General features: G+C 46.7%; 1 protein-coding gene across 2 annotated transcripts in view; it reads right to left on the bottom strand.

The window, feature by feature from the left end:
* The window catches only part of mettl24 (methyltransferase like 24), a 109,118-nt gene that overhangs the window by 38,990 nt on the left and 47,251 nt on the right, over positions 1-22,877 (bottom strand). For both annotated transcript variants that reach the window (XM_072246427.1, XM_072246436.1), the window contains 2 exons: positions 20,845-20,984; positions 4,121-4,349 (listed from right to left, as the gene is read on the bottom strand). In XM_072246427.1, the coding sequence (XP_072102528.1) occupies positions 4,121-4,349; positions 20,845-20,984 (369 nt within the window). The remainder of the gene's footprint in view (positions 1-4,120; positions 4,350-20,844; positions 20,985-22,877) is intronic.

Raw genomic sequence — 22,877 nt, forward strand, 5'->3', positions numbered from 1 at the left:
GGGACAGGAGGCCTAGGGAGAAGGAAAAGGGGGAGCGGGGGAAAACCTAGAGGATGGGCAAGGGGTATAGTCAGAGGGACAGAGGGAGAAAAAGGAGAGTGAGAGAAAGAATGTGTGTATATAATAAATAACGGATGGGGTACGAGGGGGAGGTGGGGCATTAGCGAAAGTTAGAGAAGTTAATGTTCATGCCATCAGGCTACCCAGACGGAATATAAGGTGTTGTTCCTCCAACCTGAGTGTGCCTTCATCTTTACAGTAGAGGAGGCTGTGGTAGCCTCCAACCTGATGGCATGAACATTGACTTCTCAAACTTCCAAAAATGCCCCACCTCCCCCTCGTACCCCATCCGTTATTTATTTATATACACACATTCTTTCTCCCTCTCTCTCCTTTTTCTCCCTCTGTCCCTCTGACTATACCCCTTGCCCATCCTCTAGGTTTTCCCCCGCTCCCCCTTTTCCTTCTCCCTAGGCCTCCTGTCCCATGATCCTCTCATATCCCTTTTGCCAATCACCTGTCCAGCTCTTGGCTCCATCCCTCCCCCTCCTGTCTTCTCCTATCATTTTGGATCTCCCCCTCCCCCTCCCGCTTTCAAATCTCTTACTAACTCTTCCTTCAGTTAGTCCTGACGAAGGGTCTCGGCCTGAAACGTCAACTGTACCTCTTCCTAGAGATGCTGCCTGGCCTGCTGCGTTCACCATTCTGTGAGTATTTCCTTGCAGACCTCTATAAGCAGGCTCCAATATTCATCATGAACTTGCAAATTGTGACTCTTGAAGTCTTCAATATTCAAACAGCAATCAACACAGAACACAGAGCCCATAAATCGGATCAGCTGTTGGAATCAAAGCCCCAGTTCTACCTCTGCTCTGACAAGTCCTTGATGTATTACTTCGCTTTGTGTTCACTCTCCCTTCCTCGGGAGCAGCTGCCGGCCTCTCCTCACATTCAACATACATTACTGGTGACGGAGAATCTCACTCCTGCTGTTGGGATCTTGCTGTGCACACACCAGCACCCACTGTTTCCCTGCAATGGTGAGCACAATTCCACCACGTTTCATTGACTGCACAGCATCCTGGGGCTGCGTGGGCAGAAATAACTATATCATCCCCTTCACAAGCTCAGGAGTCAACAGGCGTTCACGGTTCGACTTTGTACTGCTGTATTTCAACCTGGGCTCAGGAAGCTGTCTGCGTGGCTTTACCAAATATCAATCTCTTTCAGTGCTGTGCAACAACCAAACTGTAAATATTAAGTGACACCTCTACAGAGAATTGCAAGCACAATTTATGGAAAGTGATAAACTTCTTGGCTGAAGGCTGCAGAAGTCATGCATACCTGGTTGCCCTGCTGACACTCGCGATCAGAGCTGGACGAGGAAACGCGTCACGCCTGAAGAAGCGTTAAGCCTAATGATATTTTCCCGATATCAGTGCCAAACTGAAGAAGTAAAGTGGAGGATGGTGGATGGCAGTCATCCACCTGACTGCTTTGTTCGAAATATCGACAGAAGAAGACCGCGCAGGCTGAAGCAATCCGCTGCGGGAGCTCAGTGAGGGCTAGAGTCACACGTCGACAATTCCTTCCCTCACATGGGTACTGCTCCACCCACAGAGGGAAAGAAAGGAAAATGGAACATAGTATATTGTAATGCCTTATAGAACCGACTGGGAGCATGCTGACTCCCTCACATATTCCAGACGCTCACATAACTCTGATGTTGCACGTTGCCTCAAAATAGTCCAGTCTTCTGACAGTGAATAAACCTCAACACAGACAGCAAATGAGAAATAAGCATGCAATGCATAGACATTCTGCAATAACTCTCCACTAAAATGTTGATTTTCTAACAAGTGGAGGGGGTGAGGATTAGGAAAGACACCAAATGGGAATGGGTTGAGATGTCAGGGCTGTACATGCAGGCTCCTCCCAGCTAACAGGAGTCACCTGCCACTCGTTTCCAACTCATCACTTGCAGCCTATTTAAACCCAGCTCTCAACCACAGTACTGTTCACCCAGCCGGCCTCAGCCAGTTGCTCCAGGTCCTCAGTTACCCTGTTGCCTGTGGTGCTTAGTGTCTCTTCTCCCTTGTTTTGTGGCCCCTCGTGGCTTGTCATTTTACAGTTTATTAGTAAAGTGGCATTTAGTGCTAAATCACCTCTGCTGCTCTGCTTTTGTGTCAAGCCACTTCTACATTTCCTGATACACGAAGGCTGGCAAGGTCAAGTAATGACTTTACAGCCCTGTCAAGTCAAGTAGGGTGCCGTGCACAATCCTGATTTGATGGAGACAGACCTGAGAGAACGGAGGAACATCTGGAGAAACTTCTGAAATGCCTTTTTCATTGCTGCTGTTACTGTGTGATCCAGAATCTCCGGAGGGGAAGGCCCCGAATCCTCAGCTTTGCTTGTTGCTCGGTGGCCGGGGCGGGGTCGAAGCGCTCGGCAGAGATGGTGCTTGGTGTTCAATGTCGGAGGCTCGAAGTTTTCGGACGGCTTCCAATGCATCGGCAGTTGTCAATGCCTGGAGGTTTACGGCAGAGAGAGTTTCCCCCTTCTGCCACCTGCTATCGGGGACTATCAGGAGTCGATCGGAACTTTGAGACTTTTTTTTACTGTTCCCATGGTCTGCTCTTTATCAAATTATGGTATTGCTTTGCACTGCTGTAACTATATATTATAATTATGTAGTCCTGTCAGTGTTAGTCTTTGGTTTGTCCTGTTTTTTTTGTGCGATATCACTCTGGAGGAACATTGTATCATTTCTTAATACATGCATGCATTTCTGAATGACAATAAACGAGGACTGAGTGTCCTCATAATCTAATCCACAGCCTGGCCTGTTGCCAGCAGCACTGGCCAATGTTTTGTCTGGGCATTGCGCCGGCACAGTTTGAGTCCAATTGAAATTGGACAGAGCCCCCGGCACACAAACAAAATGGGATCATGCTATGTAACTTGCAGAAGTGATGATGAGACTGATGGGACAGTTACCAGAGGAAACAGATTAACGGTAATTGTCAATGAATCAGAAGATGTCTTTTTCATGGTCTGCAAAGTGCTGTCTGAAAGAGTGCAGACAGCAGGTTTGTCTGAACTTTCACTAGGTCATTGGATAAATAATTGAAAGAGACAGAATTAAATGCGATGTGGGGGGGGCGGGGGAAGGGAGTGTGATAATTTTGTAGCGACGAGCAATCTGCTGGGAGAACTCAGCAGGTCGAGCAGCCTCTGTGGGAGGGCAGAAGTCATCAAAACCTTGCAGCACGTCGCTTTGTCGGCTCGTTCAAAGGTCCATCATAGGCACCAAGGGCCGAACCGCCTGCTCTGCACAGCTTCAGGACCACAATCCGGTTTTAATCGAGTGCAGCTGGAGGGCACATCCAACTGCCAACTGGTTGGGTTAAACTCTTTATCTTGCACTGCCTTCTGCCACCACGACAGGCAGTGGTTGGGCACACGGCGAGAGACCAGGGCCACCGTGGGGAAGGCAACGGTCCCCCCCACCCCCCAACAGCCTGACCTCTTGCACTGGGTTCCCTCAGGCCAACTCATCACTGAGGGCAGGGGATGGGTCACCGCCCATGTTTACTCAGCCTGCCCCAAGATCTCCGGATAGACTTTCAAGGTCCCACCGGAGCTGAGGGCTTACCGCTCAGGCTGTCTAATGTAATTTGCAGAAGTCGTGATGGAACTGTTGGGACGGTCTGTTACCAGAGGACACGGAATGTGTGGGAATTGTCAATCTATTCGTCTCCTCGGTCTTACTTATCTTGTCGAAAGTGGGTGGAAATCCCCAGGGCAGTGAGAGTGGTGTGCACAAACCTCAAACCAGGTACTGCTAAATTACATCCTCCAACCCTGCCCCAGCTTTCTAGTGATCGCCCTATCCACAGTGAAGGCGACACATCCCATTTTCCCTCCACCTCTCCCTTTATAATTCCGCAGCTCAGACTGCACACAGAACACCAGCAGTGGCACTCTGAAGGAGGCAGAAAATCCGCAGGTTCTCACTGCAATGTAGAGACCTAGAGTGATTAAGAGTGTATGCAATAACAAGAGGGAAGTGTCTCAGGGAGACGTCTCTCTTTCCTTCAGCTCCTGTAAGACTCACCTTCCTGTGACCAAACTGATCCATGATCACGCCCAACTTCTTGGTGGTTATAGGCTGCTGCTGGGCTGCGACGGCTGGGTTGGGGTCTCGCCAGTTGATGGATATGCGGTGGTGCCAGTACCCCTTGCTCTTCTGAATGTGAGCCTCTGGGACACTTGGATCAAAATAGTGCACCTCACAACCCGCTCTGGCCATTTCCTCTTCAAAATGTTGGTCTCCGCTCCCCAGTCTGAAGCAAAAAGTGAAAAGCTGGGTAAGCTATTTGCCCCGAGTGATGCTGTGAAGTTAGAATCATCACTAAACCAATCACTGCAGAGAAATAATGGCCCAGTCATTCCCTGAACACATCCGCCGTTGCCGGGGCATTCGCATCCCCTGTAGAATGCTACCAGCTGCAGACACTGGAACGGCAGAGATTCAGTCTCCAAGATTTCATTTGACGCTCACAGTTCCAGTTTTCATTCAAAACTCACACTGTTGTATTTTAAGAAACAAAACTACCTCTCAAATTCCGTTCCCTTTCCTTCAGCAGTCTGGACTGACTGCACCATCAGGGACACTGACTTCTAGTTGTCAAAGTAACTGAGGGTGAGGTAAAAGACGTAATGGCAGTGTCCGAGTCCATGCCCGTCTCCTGGTGAATATTGTGGAGTACAGGAACAGGCTCACGATGTTGTAACAAAACCAATTAACCAGCTGATTAAATACCTAACTAAACGAATCCCTTCTACCTACACAATGTCCATATCACTCCATTCCCCGCCTCCCGAATATTCATGTGCCTGCCTAAGAGCCTTTTAAATGCCCCTCTCACATTTACCCCCCCCCCACCACCCCTGGCACACACCACTATTTTGCATAAAATCCTTGCCATTTAAGAGACTACTAGACAGATATGTGGAGGAATTTAAGGTGGGGTGTTATATGGGAGACAGGGTTTGAGGGTTGGCACAACAGTGTGGGCTGAAGGGCCTGTACTGTGCTGTACTATTCTATGTTCAATGTTCGTATCCCCTCTCTTGCCTTAAATGCACGCTCTCTAATATTAGACATTTCGACCCTGGGAAAATGATACCATCTGTTTTTCTCTAACTATGGCCCCAATAATTTTATAAATTTCCATCAGGTGTCCTCCTAGCCACCGCTGCTCCAGAAAAAACAACTCTAGTTTGTCCACACGTATAATGCTGGAGGAACTCAGCAGGCCAGGCAGCATCTATAGAAAAGAGTAAACAGTCGACGTTTCGGGCCGAGATCTTTCATCAGGACTGGAGAAAAAAGGCTGAGGTGTCAGAGTTAGGAGGTGGGGGGGGGGGTGGAGAGGAGAGAGAAACACAAGGTGGCAGGTGAAACTGGGAGAGGGAGGGCTGAAGTAAAGAACTGGGGAGTTATTTGGTGAAAGAGATACAGGGCTGGAGAAGGGGGGATAGGATAGGAGAGGACAGAAGGCCATGGAAGAAAGAAAGGGGGAAGGAGCACCAGAGGGAGGCGATAGGTAGGCAAGGAGATAAGGTGAGAGGAAAAATGGGATGAGGAAAGGTGAGTGGGAGGAGCACAACCAGATGTTTGAGAAGTCGATGTTCATGCCATCAGGTTGGAGGCTACCCAGACGGAATATAAGGTGTTGTTCCTCCATCCTGAGTGTGGTCTCATTGCGACAGTAGAGGAGGCCATGAATTGACATATCACAATGGGAATGGGATGTGGAATTAAAATGGGTGGCCACAGGGTGATCTCACTTCTTCTGGCAGACGGAACGTAGGTGCTCAGTGAAGCGGTCTCCCAATCTACATCGGGTCTCACCGGCCACACCAGGAGCAAGGGATATGGTAAATGACTCCAACAGACTCACAGGTGAAGTCTCGCCTCACCTGGAAGGACTGTTTGGGGGCCCTGAATGGTAGTGAGGGAGGAGGTGCTGGGGCAGATGTAGCACTTGTTCTGCTTGCAAGGATAAGTGCCAGGAGGGACACCAGTGGGGAGGGACAAACAGACAAGGGAGTCCCTTAGGGAGATCCAGCATCTGCAGATTTTCTCTTGTTTGTGACTGGTTTGTCCAGCCTCTCCTTATAGCACGTGCACTCTAATCCAGGCAGCATCCTGGTAAACCTCTTCTGCATCCCTTCCAAAGACTCCATAATCTTCCTGTAATGCAACGATCACAACTGAATGTAATCATATTGATCCGACCTAACTGGAGTTTTATAAAGTTGCGGCATAACTTCCAGACTCTTGAACTCAAAGCCATATGCCATGTTTTTTACCGCCTTATCGACTTGTGAATCTACTTGGACAAACCTCAAGATCCCTCTGTACTACAGCACTGTCCCTTTACATTGTGTCCCCAGGACAGCATGGTACCGTAGTGGTTAGCACATTGCTTTGCAGTATCAGTGACCCAGGTTCAATTCCCACCGATGTCCATAAGGAACTTGTACGTTGCCCTGTGAACGCGTGGGTTTCCTCCGGGTGCTCCAGTTTCCTCCCACAGTCCAAAGACGTACCAGTTCGTAGGTTAATTGGTCATTGTAAATTGTCCCGTGATTAGGCCGGGGTTAAATCGGGGGTTGCTGAATGGCGAGGCTCGAAGGACTGGAAAGGTCTATTCCGCACTGTATCCCAATAAATAAATTAAATATATTTGATTCATCCTTCTGCCAATGTCACTAAAAAAAGATTATTTCTTAAAGAAAGAGAAGGCTATTTCACCCACGGAGTCTCTGCTGACCCTCAGAACATTCCAGTCAGATCCAATCCCCCATGTTCCCCTTTAACCCACTTTGCTTATAGAACCTTCACCTCCACCCAGCCCCTCCAATTCTGCTACCACCCGCCCAAACTAAGTACAGTTTGCTGTGGATAATTAACCAGGCACGGTTTTGGGATATGGGAAGATACCAGAGCACAGTTAACCTCACGCCTGCACCTCCAGGGGTTGGGACTGACCATCCATCAGTGCAGCATTCCCACCAGCCGCATCACTTTGCCGCTCACTGGCAACTGCAGCCTATGGGTAGCCACGTAACGAAGAAGACAGAACTTGCCTTTATACAGAGCTCCCTTTCCTCCTTTAAGCCTTTCCCTAAAACCTACCCTCAGGGTGAAGAGCAACACTGATATTCCGCAGAGATGATGGCATAAATATTGATTACTTCTTCCAGCAAAGATTTCCCCAAACCTCTTCTTCTATTCTCCACCCTGGTCTCTTACCTCTTCCCACCTGCCTATCACCTTCCCCTGGGTCCCCTCCGCCTTCCCTTTCTCCTATGGTCCACTCTCCTCTCCTATCAGATTCCTTCCTCTCCAGCCCTTTACCTTTCCTACGCGCCTGGCTTCACCCATCACCTTGTAGCTGGCCATCATTCCACCCACCTCACCTTTTTATTCTGGTTTCTTTCCCCTCCCCTTCCAGTCCTGAAAACGGATCTCGGCCTGAAATGTCAACTGTTTATTCACCTCCACTGATGTTGCCTGACCTGCTGAGTTCCTCCAGCATCTTGGGTGTGTTGCTTCGAACAAGACTTTGCTCACCTGCACCAAACGCTATTTACATGACTGTTCCTTAGGTGTTCTGTGTGGTAACATTCTTATGAAATGCTTTGTAATAGTTTAGCAATGTTAAAGGCCCTGTGTAGACGAGGGTTACTGTTGTGGGGAGTTCTTGACCTCCACATGTACCGAAGTGCCCCCTAGTCAAAGGAGTCCATTGTCATAACTCGGTGCCCCAAGCAGGCTGCCCGAGTGAATGAATAGTGAGGAAAATCAACACATTTGAGTTCTGAAGAAGAGTCTATAACTGCTTCTCTTTCCACAGATGTTGCCCTACCTGCTGAGTTTTTCCAGCATTTTCTGTTTGTATATCCGATTATCTGTTTCGGTCTTACTGCTAAAGGTTACTTGTTGACCAGGATAGCAAGTGAGCAGACAGTTGCATCTCACAGACGCTAATCTCTTAGTTTAACAGCAGTCTCTAACCAGATGGCATGAATACTACTTTCTCAAACTTCCAATAACTGCTACCGCCCGTCCCTTTTTCCCTTTTGTTTTCCTCTCTCATCCTGATCCAGTTGGCTCCCATCACCTCAACTCGTTTCCCTCAGTCCCCATTTACCCACCACACACACCCTCCTCCCACTGATTCCTCTCCCCACCTCCTTCCCTTCATTTCAGGTTCCAATGTCCTCTCCTTATCAGATTCCATCACCTTCAGCCCTTCCAGCTAACACCTCCAAACTTCTGAAATCACTCCCACTCTCCCTACTCCCTCTTATCACCCCCTCCACTCACTTGGATCCAGCTATCATCTACTAGCAAAATGCTGGAGGAACTCAGCATCTATGGAAGTAAATAAACAGCTCGTGTTTCAGACCAACACCCTTCTTCAGGATTGAAAAGGAAGGGGGAAGGACACCAAAATTAAAAAAAAGTGGGGGGAAGGGAAGGACGATAGGTAGAAGGTGATAGGTGAAGCCAGGTGGGTATGAAAAGTAAAGGGCTGGAGAGGAAGGAATCTGATAGGAGAGGAGAGTGGACCACAGGAGAAGGAAGAGGGGACCCAGGGGGAGATGATAGGCAGGTGAGAAGAGGTAAGAGGCCAGAATGGGGAATAGAAGGAAAGGGGAGGGGAAGGGAATTGTTTTTTTTTACCAGAAGGAGAAATCGATACTCATGCCATCAGTTTGGAGGCTCCCCAACAGAATACAAGGTGTTGATCCTCAACCCTGCGGCTGGCCTCATCATGGCACAACAGAAAGCCATGGACCGACATGTCGTAACGGGAACGGGATTTGGAATTAAGATGCTTGGTCAACGGGAAGTTCTGCTTTTGGTGGATGGAGCGGAGGTGCTCAACAAAGCGGTCCCTCAATTTCTGACGGGTCTCACCCCTGTAGAGGAGGCCACGTCGGGAGCACCGGACACAATAGACCACCCCAGCAAGATTTGTGGGTGAAGTGCTGCCTCGCCTGCAAGGGACTGTTTGGGGCCATGAACTGAGGTGAGGGAGGAGGTGTATGGGCTGCTGTAGCACTTAGGTTGCTTGAAGGAATAAGCACCAGGAGGGAGATTATTAGGGAATGGAGTCATGGAGGGGGCAACCCCTGCAGAAATCAGGGGAGGGGGGAAGTAAAGGTATGTTTGGTGCTAGGATCCCTTTGGAGATAGCAGAAGTTGTGGAGGATGATGTGTTGGATGCGGAAACTGACAGAGTGGTAGGTAAGGACATGAGGATCTCCATCACTGTTAAGGCGTCAGGAAGTTTGGGTGAGCACAGATGTCCAGGAAAAGGAGGAGATGCAGGTGAGGGCAGTATTAATGATGGAGGAATGGAAACCCCGTTCTTTGAAGAAAGAGGACATCTATATCTTCTACTAGCTTTTGCACCACCCCTTCCCACCACCTTTCTTCAGTGGCTTTTTCCTCCTCTTTCTTTCCCATCTGATGACAGTCACAACCTGAAATGTCCACTGTCTAGCTTCCTCCATAATACGTCCGCAGAATACCTCCAATGACTTTCTGTGTCCCTCTTAATTTAGCTGCATCATGTCAGCCCAAAGCAAGGGTCTCAGCCCCTGAAGTCTGAATTAGACCAATAAACACCTGGTTCAGCCTGGAGAAGCAGGACATAGATTAACTACGATCTCACACCGTGCCTCCAGCATAGCGGTTAAGTCACTGATTTTCAGTTCAATAAAGTTCTTTGGAGATGCCAATTCAAATGTCTAATTTAAAATAATTAAATAACTTTTAAGTTTAAAAGGTAGCATTGATAATGAGTGTTTAGACAATTGCAATAAAAAATCTGATTCACTATTGCAAGGAATGATGGAACACTGACAGAGCTGGTAGAGGTAGCGTGAGCCTGACCTCTGGTCATCTCTGTGTGGAGTTTGCACGTTCTCCCTTTGATCACATGGGTTTCCCCCGAGTGCTCTGGTTCCTAGCTGAGGGGTCAATTGGTCATTGCAGGCTGTCCTTCTGCACAGCTGAACGGTAGGAGAGTCAGGATGCAGAGACTGGGCACGGGAGAGAGAACGGGTTATAGAGCAATGTGAAGCAGATGAGACTAACGAAAATATCCTGAAGTTTGATGGGCCAAACGGCCCCTTTGCTATGTCATGAGAAATACGAGACACGTGAAAGGGATCGGCCCTAACCTGATTTATATGTGACTCCAGGCACATCAACGACATTGAAGTGACGTCGCTAAAGTCAGGTACAATACATGCTGGCCTCGCCGGTGTTGACCACATCCAGTGGACCAATGGATAAAAGTAGCGAACGTGGCCACCTCCTGTTGATTTGTTCCCCACTGATGTCTGACGCCATCACAGGGCAATCAAAGCATAGTGTGACCTGCCAAACAATACCAATGATCTCTTTAATTGCAGCATCTTCCTCTACTGGTACAATTTGGCCTGAAGTTCCTCACCCAAAAATGCTTGGAAAGGAATGAATGAGCCAAGAACTATTAAACGAGCCATCTATAAGAACACAAGAAATAGGAGCAGGAGTAGGCCATCTGGCCCATCGAACCTGCTCCGCCATTCAATAAGATCATGGCTGATCTCCACCTACCTGCGTTTACCCCATAATCCTTAATTCCCCTACTATGCAAGAATCTATCCAACTTTGTCTTAAATATATTTACTGAGGTAGCCTCCACTGCTTCATTGGGCAGAGAATTCCACAGATTCACCACGCTCTAGGAAAAGTAGTTCCTCCTCATCTCCGTCCTAAATCTACTCCCCCAAATCTTGAGGCTATGTCTGAAGCAGGTTAGAATTATTCACAGACAGAACTGTGAACATACGAGGTTGCCGAAATGTATAGTGAATTGGATTTAGAACGATTAGGCGTTAAATGGATTAACGTGACATCAGACTGACTTCCAGAACAGTTCCACTCACTTCATTAAACCAGGTCAGCTTCAAACAACTACATCCCCCAGATGGTATTGGGATTGACAACTGGCTTAACAAGGGGAAATCAACAAGGTGCTGATATAAGCAAAGGAATGATCATCACATCAAAAGCACGAACAGAAAGCTGGCAGAGGAAAGCCTGCACATCATGCCCGAGCCCCAGCTCGCTGAGAATCACAGGGTCTGTTTCTCGACAATTATGGGTGTGCACCTCCTTGCAGCGTTGAACACTATCAGTGGACAACTACCAATCGGTTTTACTGATCCTCCACACATGGGAGGGCCACCTTGAGAGAGCAGATCCCTCAGCCCTTGAGTTTGTAGTGGCTGCCCCCCATCCTCATGCTCTCTGCATCAGCCATTGACATTACAGCAACCGTTCGCTCATGTGGAAGAAGACAGCTACCGAGTCCTTGGTACTCCCAACTTCATTTTCGTTTCTCAAACTACAACGCCTGTAAAAAGTATTCAACCCCTCCTCCCCCAGTAATTTCTGTGTTCTATTGTTTTACAACATTGAATCACAGAGAAATTAATTTGGCTTTTTTTAATACTGATCAACAGAAAAAGGTTATTTTATGTCAACGTGAAAACAGATCTCTACAAGGCGATATAAATTAATTACAGATATATAACACAAAATAATTGATTGCATAAGTATTCACCCCCTTTAATATGATACACCAAATCTTCACTTGTGCTGCCAAATGATTTCAGAAATCACATACAGTGGTGCTAGAAAGTCTGTGAACCCTGTAGAATTCTCTCTATTTCTGCACAAATATGACCTCAAATGTGATCAAATCTTCATGTAAGTCCAAAAACTAGATAAAGAGAACCCAATTAGTTAAATGGAGACCTGTGTGCGTTCGAGGTGTTTCAGTTGATTGTTGTAAAAATACACCTGCATCTGGATGGTCCAACTGCTGGTGAGTAAGTTTCCTGGCAAAAACTACACCATGAAGACAAAAGAACACTCCAAGCAACTCTGTGAAAAGGTTATTGAAATGTACAGGTCAGGAGATGGATGCAAGAAAATTTCCAAGTCACTGAATATTCCTTGGAGTACAGTTAAGTCAATCAAGAAATGGAAAGAATGTGGCACAGTTGTAAATCTGCCGAGAGCAGGCCGTCCTCAAACACTGAGTGACTATGCAAGAAGGGGACTAGTGAGGGAGGCCACCAAGAGACCTATGACAAGTCTGGACAAGTCACAAGCTTCAGTGGTTGAGATGGGAGAGACTGTGCATACAACAACTGTCGCCTGGGTGATTCACCAGTCACAACTTTATGGGAGAGTGGCAAAGAGAAAGCCACTGCTAAAAAAAAACTCACATGAAATCTCAGCTAGAGTTTGCCAGAAGACATGTGGGAGACGCTGAGGTCAGCTGGAAGAAGGTTCTATGATCTGATCAAACCAAAATTGAGCTTTTTGGCCGTCAGACTCAACACTATGTTTGGTGTAAGCTAAACACTACACATCATCAAAAACACACCATCCTTATCGTGAAGCATGGTGGTGGCTGCATCATGTTGTGGGGATGCTTCACTGAAGCAGACCCTGGAAGACTTGTGAAGGTGGAGGGTAAAATGAATGCAGCAAAATACAGGGATGTCCTGGAGGAAAACCTGATGCAGCCTGCGAGAGGACTGTGACTTGGGAAATGATCTGATTTCCAGCAAGACAATGACCCCAAGCATAAAGCCCAAGCTAGACAGGAATGGCTTAAAAACAACAAAGTTAATGTCCTGAAGTGGCCAAGTCAGAGTGCAGACCTCAATCCAATTAAGAATTTGAGGCTGGACTTGGAAAAGGGATGTTCACTCATAACCCAAATGCAATCTGACAGAGCTTGAGCAGTCTTGTGAAGAAGAATGGGGAAAAATTGCAGTGTCCAGATGTGCAAAGCTGAGAGACCTATTCTCACAGACTCAAGGCTGTAATTGCTGCCAAAGGTGCATCTACTAAATACTGACTTGAAGGGGATGAATATTTATGCAATCAATTATTTTATGTTTTATATTTGTAATTAATTTAAATCACTTTGTGGAGATCTGTTTTCACTTTGACACAAAAGAGTCTTTTTTGTTGATCAGTGTCAAAAAAGCCAAATTAAATCCACTGAGATTCAATGTGATAAAACAATAGAACATGAAAACTTCCAAGGGGGTGGAATACTTTTTATAGGTAGTGTATGTGGAGTCACACTCATGCTCTCTCACTGTGTTGTCATTAAGAATTGTCTTGCTGTAACGCACATTTCAACAACTGGCCTTGTATTGCACCTTTAACATATTGAAGCATTCTCCACCCCCCACCCGCACCCCGGGGGCCTTGACAAAGATATTCACAAGAGCTTTATACAGGAAGGAGGGGAGGCTGAGTGCAGGAGTTCTTGGACCTTGGGCAGCTGATAGTTAAGCTCTGTCTCATTGTGCCTGTGGCAGCCCAGAGTGTCTCATCTCCTCAAGTTTGGTGCTGCTCTGCCCCCTTGGAGTCCAGCCTAAGACAATAAAACTTCATTCAGTTATTGGAAGATTAGGAATTTGTTATTTTTGGACCTTGGCCCCACTCTATCTCAACTGATCAGGATCTGTAAGGGAAACAACAGGAACTCTGCAGATGCTGGAAATTCAAGCAACACACATCAAAGTTGCTGGTGAACGCAGCAGGCCAGTCAGCATCTCTAGGAAGAGGTACAGTCGACGTTTCAGGCCGAGACCCTTCGTCAGGACTAACTGAAGGAAGAGTGAGTAACGGATTTGAAAGTTGGAGGGGGAGGGAGAGATCCAAAATGATAGGAGAAGACAGGAGGGAGAGGGACAGAGCCAAGATCTGGACAGGTGATTGGCAAAAGGGGATACGAGAGGATCATGGGACAGGAGGTCCGGGAAGAAAGACAAGGAGGGGGAGGGGGTATATTCAGAGGGACAGAGGGAGAAAAAGGAGAGTGAGAGAAAGAATGTGTGCTTAAAAATAAGTAACAGATGGGGTACGAAGGGGAGGTGGGGCCTTAGCGGAAGTTAGAGAAGTCGATGTTCATGCCATCAGGTTGGAGGCTACCCAGACGGAATATAAAGTGTTGTTCCTCCAACCTGAGTGTGGCTTCATCTTTACAGTAGAGGAGGCCGTGGATAGACATGTCAGAATGGGAATGGGATGTGGAATTAAAATGTGTGGCCACTGGGAGATCCTGCTTGCTCTGGCGGACAGAGCGTAGATGTTCAGCAAAGCAGTCTCCCAGTCTGCGTCGGGTCTCGCCAATATATAAAAGGCCACATCAGGAGCACCGGACGCAGTATATCACCCCAGTCAACTCACAGGTGAAGTGCCGCCTCACCTGGAAGGACTGTTTGGGGCCCTGAATGGTGGTAAGGGAGGAAGTGTAAGGGCATGTGTAGCCCTTGTTCCGCTTACACGGATAAGTGCCAGGAGGGAGATCAGTGGGGAGGGATGGGGGGGACGAATGGACAAGGGAGTTGCGTAGGGAGCGATCCCTGCGGAATGCAGAGAGAGGGGGGGAGGGAAAGATGTGCTTAGTGGTGGGATCCCGTTGGAGGTGGCGGAAGTTACGGAGAATAATATGTTGGACCTGGAGGCTGGTGGGGTGGTAGGTGAGGACCAGGGGAACCCTATTCCTAGTGGGGTGGCGGGAAGATGGAGTGAGAGCAGATGTACGTGAAATGGGGGAGATGCGTTTAAGAGCAGAGTTGATAGTGGAGGAAGGGAAGCCCCTTTCTTTAAAAAAGGAAGACATCTCCCTCATCCTAGAATGAAAAGCCTCATCCTGAGAGCAGATGCGGCGGAGACGGAGGAATTGCGAGAAGGGGATGGCATTTTTGCAAGAGACAGGGTGAGAAGAGGAATAGTCCAGATAGCTGTGAGAGTCAATAGGCTTATCGTAGACATCAGTGGATAAGCTGTCTCCAGAGACAGAGACAGAAAGATCTAGAAAGGGGAGGGAGGTGTCGGAAATGGACCAGGTAAACTTGAGGGCAAGGTGAAAGTTGGAAGCAAAGTTAATAAATTCAACGAGTTCTGCATGCGTGCAGGAAGCAGCGCCAATGCAGTCGTCAATGTAGCGAAGGAAAAGTGGGGGACAGATACCAGAATAGGCACGGAACATAGATTGTTCCACAAAGCCAACATAAAGGCAGGCATAGCTAGGACCCATACAGGTGCCCATAGCTACACCTTTAGTTTGGAGGAAGTGGGAAGAGCCAAAGGAGAAATTATTAAGATTAAGGACTAATTCCGCTAGACGGAGCAGAGTGGTGGTAGAGGGGAACTGATTAGGTCTTGAATCCAAAAAGAAGCGTAGAGCTTTGAGACCTTCCTGATGGGGGATGGAAGTATATAAGGACTGGACATCCATGGTGAAAATAAAGCGGTGGGGGCCAGGGAACTTAAAATCATCGAAAAGTTTATGAGCGCAAGAAGTGTCACGAACATAGGTCGGAAGGGATTGAACAAGGGGTGATAAAACCGTGTCGAGGTATGCAGAAATGAGTTCGGTGGGGCAGAAGCAAGCTGAAACAATAGATCTGTAAGGTTACTATGAGAAAGCACCTTCCTGTATTTAAAATTTGACCAGAATCCAAACTGACTTGGGAGATTTTTTTTAAATCAATACTTCCTGTCCTTTGGAACACCAAGCACAAAACTTCAGCCAAGTCCCCTTATCTCAGGAAATAACTCGCATATCATCTCAACCTCAGTTTATGCTGTACTTCGAACTTCCTCCGCATCAAATACCAAGCAGAGAGTGCTTTTCCAGAAGTCATCTCTAAAGCAGGATTGCAGGTGAGGGAGGACGTGCTAGGTTTCAGGCAAAAAAAAAAATCATTTTAAGTTTCTGGAAATTTCCAGGAGTTGGAAATATGAAACAGGCAGAATAATGCTGCAGGCAACCTCTGTGGAGGCAACTAATTGAGTTGCTTTTCCTAAGTAAATCTCCGCCAGATGCCCGAAGACACAGAGCGAGGTTGGTGTGATATGCTTGGTTGGTTCAGTCAGTGTTCTGACGAGTGTGTCCAGCATTGATGGTACTTATAGCAGGGTATACCACCCATCATGAACCGAATCATTCAAGGGTGTCTCCAATAGATCCCAGTACTCCTGTAACATAGATCGTAGGACAGTACAGCATAGGAACAAGCACTTCAGCCCAAAATGCTGTACCAAACTAATTAAGTGCCTAAGTGAAATAATCTTTCCTGCCTACACAGTGTCCATTTCCCTCCATTCTCTGTACACTCTGCCTATCTGAGAGCCTTTTAAATGCCTCTATCTTATTTGCCTCTACTACTGCCCCTTGCTATGGATTCCGTCATCCATAATGCACTGTGTAAAAAAAAACGTGCCCCACACATCTCTCTTGAACCTACTCGCCCCTCTTTAAATGCGTGACCGCCAGTATTAGACATTTCAACCCTGGCAACAGCACATGACGAACGTCGAGCTCTATGACAACCTACCGATGCTCACCACTAAAATCGAGGCGAGAAGACTGCAACTAGCGGGGCACCGTCTACGCCACCCCGAACTACCTGCCAGCCTAGTCATCATATGGGAGCCCAAGCACGGGAGGATGAACCCTGGGCACCCTCCCAAGAGGACGGTCAACACGCTCCTAGAAGACAGCGGCGCAGCTAATGTAGATGAACTGAACTCACTGTTGAGGGAGAGGGAGAAGTGGAGAGTCCGTCATCGTGCCCGACGCCGACCCCCTAGGCCTGAGTCGACGTAGTAGTAGTACCCTGGGAAAAAGACACCAGCCGTCTATCTATGCCTCTCGTAATCTTATAAACTTCTATCAAGAATTCTCATGAACAAAGCCTTCTTTGTCAAAAACATATTATAAACTTCTATCAAGACTTCCCTCAAACTCCACCATTTCAGGGAAAACAACCAGGTTTGATCAGATTCTCCTAATAGCACATGCCCTCTAATTCAGTCAGCATCCTCGTAAACCTCTTTTGTGCTTTCTCCAAAGCTTCCACATCCTTCCTATAATGGAAGGATTATATATCCTGCCTCTCTTGTCCCATAAACTACAAATCCTTTTGCCCTTTGATTATTTATCCGATGGTCTGTAGTAAGTTATTACTGAACCTAAGTTATTTAACCTACGTTATTTTTCAATAACTTGCAAGGTTTATGAAACCAAGAGGGCTACTCGGAACAGCCATAGGCTTTCCCCAGGGTAAATGAGTCTAAAACCAGAGGGTGCAGATTTAACATGAGAGGGGATAGGTTTGAAAGGGACCTGAGGGGTAACTCTCTCACGCCAGAGGAGGTGGGTACAATTGCAATACTTAAAAAGATATTCCGCAAGGTATATGACACGGAAAGGTTTAGAGCAAGGGTTGTCAACTTGGGGTCCATGGATCCCTTGGTTAGCGGTGAGGGTCCGTGAAATTAAAAAGGTTTGGATCCCCCTGGTCTAGATAGATATGGGCCAAACACAGGCAAATAGAACTAGCTCACTTAGGCATCTTGGTTGGCATGGTGAAGTTGGGCTGAATAGCCTACTTCCCTACTGATTAGCTCCATGACCATGAATCAAAACACGTTAAACCTGCCTCCTCAATCTTCAGCCTTCCTATAACTCTTCCGGATTGAAAATGTCAGGGCCCGGGGCGATGGACGGGCCAGTTCAGTTTGCTGCTCCATGATGTTCACTCCACTCTGAGCTGATCTAAGGGTCTGGGGACAGACTCTCTGCGGATTTCTGTTCAGAATGTTGTCTACGTGATTCGTTTTTCTTTCTCTGCACACTGGGGTGTTTGACAGTTTTTTTTTAAAATCGGGATTCATTTGGGTTTCTTTTCTTTGTGGCTACCTGTTAGGGGACAAATTTCAAACCTGTATAACATGTACATACTTTGAACTCTGGACATCTTCATTAATTCCTTCTTTAAACTGCAGCTTGTGAAATCTCTCAATTCAGCTAAACTCCTCCATCCCCATCACCACACCAACATTTCTCCTGAAGTCCGTCAGTCCTCCTAAGCATGGTGTCCAGAAATGAGTTTGACCCCCCAGCCACAGACCTCCAGTGTCGCATGAGAACGAGGGACCGGTTTCCTGGACCCTGGATCAGCTCCACGTAAACTTGTTTAACCTGGCAAAAGTCCAAAGTCCATTCAACTCTGTTAAGATCCACCACAACCGCAATATAAACAAGAGCTGATGCTGACAAGCTGCAAAGCAACTGAAAAGTGACTGGCTGACAGCCGAAAACTGCAAACTTGTGAACTGATTCCAAGAGCTGAATAGTATTGCCGGCTGTACCGTAAACCTGGCTTACTGTAAACTAGCTGTCACTGGTTTCAAATAATAACTGATGTCAGGGGCACCCAGTTCACCAACAGTCCATTCTCCTACAAACTCCTCCGAGAAGAAAGCAATGAGGAGAATGCCACAGGCATCCGTTCTTGGTCCTCAGCTGTTACATTAATGAACTGGAGGAGGAAACTCTACACAAGGTTTCCAAATCTGCTGTAATAAGAAAATAGGTGGGAGGGCAATTTGCGATAAGGATAACTACGATTTTGCAACAGGATGCACAGGTCGTCCCTGGGCTAAGACGCCTGACTTAAGAATGAATAAGGTCCTATAACCTTAGCAGTTCGATTAACGAATAAGGCAGCGTGGTAGTTAGCATAACGCTCAGTACCAGTGACCCTGGTTCAAGTGTTTGTATGTTCTCCCCGTGACCGCGTGGGTTTCCTCCGGGTGCCCTGGTTTCCTCCCACAGTCCGAAGACGTACCAGTTGGTAGGTTAATTGGTCATTGTAAGTTGACCCAGGATCAGGCTCGGACTGAATCGAGGGATTGCTGGGCCACGCGGCTCAAAGGGCCCGAAGAGCCTGTTCTGCACTGTATCTCAATCGATAAATTAAATTCAAAAGTCTGAGCTATAATTACGAAAGACAGAACTTTCTCTCCACTTTTAGTAATTAGTCTTTCTAATCAGCCTTATATGCTTTTGATGTCATTTATTATAACTGTGAAGAAATGGTTACCTCATCAAGTGATTTTGTGTATTTTCTGACTTGTGGACAAAATTGACTGACGGACATCTGTAAAAACCGAACTCATTCATTCGAAGTGCATTTATTACCAAAGTATCCGGGGACAATTCGTAAATATGTTGAGTGAGTGGCAAATGGAGCTTAATATGGGAAAGTGTGAGCCCATGCAGTTTGGTATGAGAAATTCAGATGATCAGCTCTGCCTACACTACTCTCTGCTTTTGGTGTAGCAGCCAAAATCACCCACCCACCCATCTCTTTTCCACTGTTCCATCAGGCATTCGACATAAGAGTCTGAAAACATGAAGCACCAGACTGAAGGACAGCTTCTATCCCACTGTCATAGGAATATTGATCTTGTGCGGTAAGATGGACACGACTTCACAATCGGTCTCATTATGACCTTGCCCCTTATCGTTTACCTGCTCTGCACTTTCTCTGTAATTGTAACACCTTGCCCTGCACACAAGAGATTCTGCAGATGCTGGAAATCTTGAGGAACACACAGAAAGCACCGGAGAAACTCAGCAGGTCAAGTAGCATCTGTGGAGCGAAATAAAGAGTTGATGCTTCGGGCGGGGATGCTTCATCAGGACTGGAGAGGAAAGGAGAGAAAACCAGAACAATGACTTGGGGAGGGGAAGAAGTACAAGCTGGCAGGTGAGAGGGGGAAGGTGGGTGGGTGGGTAGGGAAGAGGGGATGAAATCAGAAGTTAGGAGATGATAGGTGGAAGCAGCAAAGGGCTGAAGAAGAAGGAATCTGATAGGAGAGGACAGTGGACCGTGGAAGAAAAGGTAAGAGGCAGAATGGAAAAAGGGAGAGGGGAGAGGGGCAGGATTACCGGAAGTTAGAGAAATCAATGTTCATGCCATCAGGTTGGAGGCTACCCAGACAGAACATGAGCTGTTGCTCCCGCAACTTAAGAGTGGCCTTATCCTGGCAATCGAGGAGGCCATGGGCCTACATGTGGGAATGCGAAAGGGAAGTAGCATTAAAAAGGGTGGCCACCGGGTTTTGTGGTGAATGGGAGCAAAGGTGTGAGACGAGGTGATCCCCCAAAGTAGAGGAGGCTTTAAGCAATCAGCTTCAATCAGTGCCGTGAAGCAGCCTGTTCTGGGCTTTGCGTAATGGCTGTCGTGGCAAAGATTGGCTTTTTTTTAAACCCCTTTAAAGCACGCTGCCTTCTTTTGCTAAAGTGGGACATGCAGGATTGCAGCTGGGAGTTCAGGACGCCAAACTGATGAGTGTTTCTTCTGTGTAGCCGGGCACAGGAGCAACACAGTGGTTCAGCTGGCAGAGGCACAGATTCTCAGCTCCTGACCTCCAGGGTCCGTGTGCAGTTCGGGTGTTCTCCCCGAGTCTGTGTCAATTTCCTCTGGGTGCTCTCATTCCCTGCAACATAAGCTATCCGGAGAACAGAGTAAGGGGTAACTATTACCAGGCCGCTGGAGAGAACTCCTGAACACCTCTTCAAAATTACCCCCAGAGATCTTTTGACAGACACCATTGGGAGATTTTAGACTAGAGAGTTATTGGAAAATTGAAGTACTGAGCCCTTGTGGTGGGACATGAACTCGAGTTTTTGACTCAAGAGATGAGAGTGCTGCCATAGAAATTAGACCCATTGCGATTCACCTTCTTCAATTACACACTTCTGCCCCTTTCTTAAAGAAACACAATACTTTAAGCCAACTGATTGATGTCTATCGATTCCCATTGGTTTGAAACGAGAATTTTGAACATGTGAGAATCACACCTACCCCACTGAGTAAATCCGGCACTTCCCTGTGTGTATCTGTCGAGCAAGGTGAAATGCATCGTCCAGGCAGATAGCCCACGGTTCCTGGGTGTTCTCCAAGCTGCCTATCAAAACCATTCCATCCACCTTGGTGCAGGGAACCTGTTTGGTGACAAAGGCGGACAGTAGCTTACGTATTTCAACTGTGGATCTTGAGTAAACAGTTCTCGCGTCTGGTGCTTGAAAGGACAGAAGCCTTGCCCACACATGGCTGTCACCTCCTGCAACTTCAATATAAACTTGATGAAGTTAAAAAAGTAAGTTATCAGCAGGACCAGAGAGTAGGTTGTCAGTAAGTCCGTGGATGCACGGAGGTTATACTCCTGGTGTAATAATCAAGATCCCAGCAGTTAAACCCTGTACCAGCACAAAACCAGTTTGGCCCTCTTGTGACTCCAGTCCTTTGGTCACTTGGTTGATTTTAAAGGAAAGTTGGATAGCAAGACTATGCATTACGTCAGCTCAGCAGAGAGCATCATTAGTTTCTCCACATGCTGTATCTAGGGACAGGAGATAAAAACACATACACGCTCAGTCTCTCTTCCACAGACACACACGCATCCACATTCACTTTCTCACACACACTTCGAGAATTAATGAAACATCACACTATTTCCATGACAAAACACCAATTCACATTTACATTGTTACATAAAAGCAGATCACAGTTACAGCACGTGTTACTCACCAGATGGAGTGACCCAAACCCTGGGTGCCTCTTAAACATCCTGAGTTTCCGGGAAAATAAAGTGAATCAAATCTGATGCCAAATGAGGCAAATCTGATTAAATGGTCCCACTTGCCTCATTTTCTATCCCCAGGGTTAGCTAGTTAACGTCAAGATGTGAACCCTGAACCCAGCCCTAAACATGCCCTGTTCGTTTAAGAGAAGCAAATAATTTTCTAGTGTTATGGGGACCCTTTCTGAGTTATTTTCATAATCTTTGAATTGTTATTAAAGTATGGATCTGAGCCATTATTATTATAATATTATATGGTAAGTTTTTTTCTTCTCTTTTTTTTTTACCAACCAGCTCATTTTGGTAATGGGGGTAGATTTTTTTTAATAAAATACAATTATTCTATTTTATTTGATTTCATAATTCAATCTTTTTTTCTACATGATTGATTTGGAATATGGGATACAGTGATCATATTACTGTAATTTAAATGTAATGTAATTTGTATTACTTGTACCCTTATGAATTTTGTATTTGTATTCATGCAATTTATATAATATTAATAAAAATATTGAAAGAGAGTTTAAGGGCAGCAAAAGTCCTGGACAGGATATGCAACTTTATTCACCTCTTTATTCACAACTTTATCTTGCTTATGGCCCACAGTGGAGCTCAGCTTCCCAACTGGCTGCTGCCTTCTGCAGAGAGGAAGCCCACTGTGGGAGAGGACATAGCTGCTTAGAGAACAGCTAAAGAAGACTGGACTTGATTCCTGGGATGGCAGGACTTTCATATGATGAAAGACTGGATCGGCTAGGCTTATACTCGTTGGAATTTAGAAGATAGAGGAGGGATCTTATTGAAACATATAAAATTCTAAAGGGATTGGACAGGCTAGATGCAGGAAGATTGTTCCTGATGTCGGGGAAGTCCAGAACGAGAGGTCACAGTTTGAGGATAAAGGGGAAGCCTTCTAGGACCGAGATTAGGAAAAACTTCTTCACACAGAGAGTGGTGAATCTGTGGAATTCTCTGCCACAGGAAACAGTTGAGGCCAGTTCATTGGCTATATTTAAGAGGGAGTTAGATATGGCCCTTATGGCTAAAGGGATCAGGGGGTATGGAGAGAAGGCAGGTACAGGGTTCTGAGTTGGATGATCAGCCATGATCATACTGAATGGTGGTGCAGGCTCGAAGGGCCGAATGGCCTACTCCTGCACCTATTTTCTATGTTTCTATGTTTCCCTATCCAACACATAGATCAGAGATGAGTGAGGGAGAAAACTGGGAAGTACAAGGCGGAACTTGTATTTAA

The sequence above is a fragment of the Mobula birostris genome, chromosome 2 (assembly GCF_030028105.1).
Source record: "Mobula birostris isolate sMobBir1 chromosome 2, sMobBir1.hap1, whole genome shotgun sequence".
In the NCBI taxonomy this organism is placed as follows: domain Eukaryota; kingdom Metazoa; phylum Chordata; class Chondrichthyes; order Myliobatiformes; family Myliobatidae; genus Mobula; species Mobula birostris.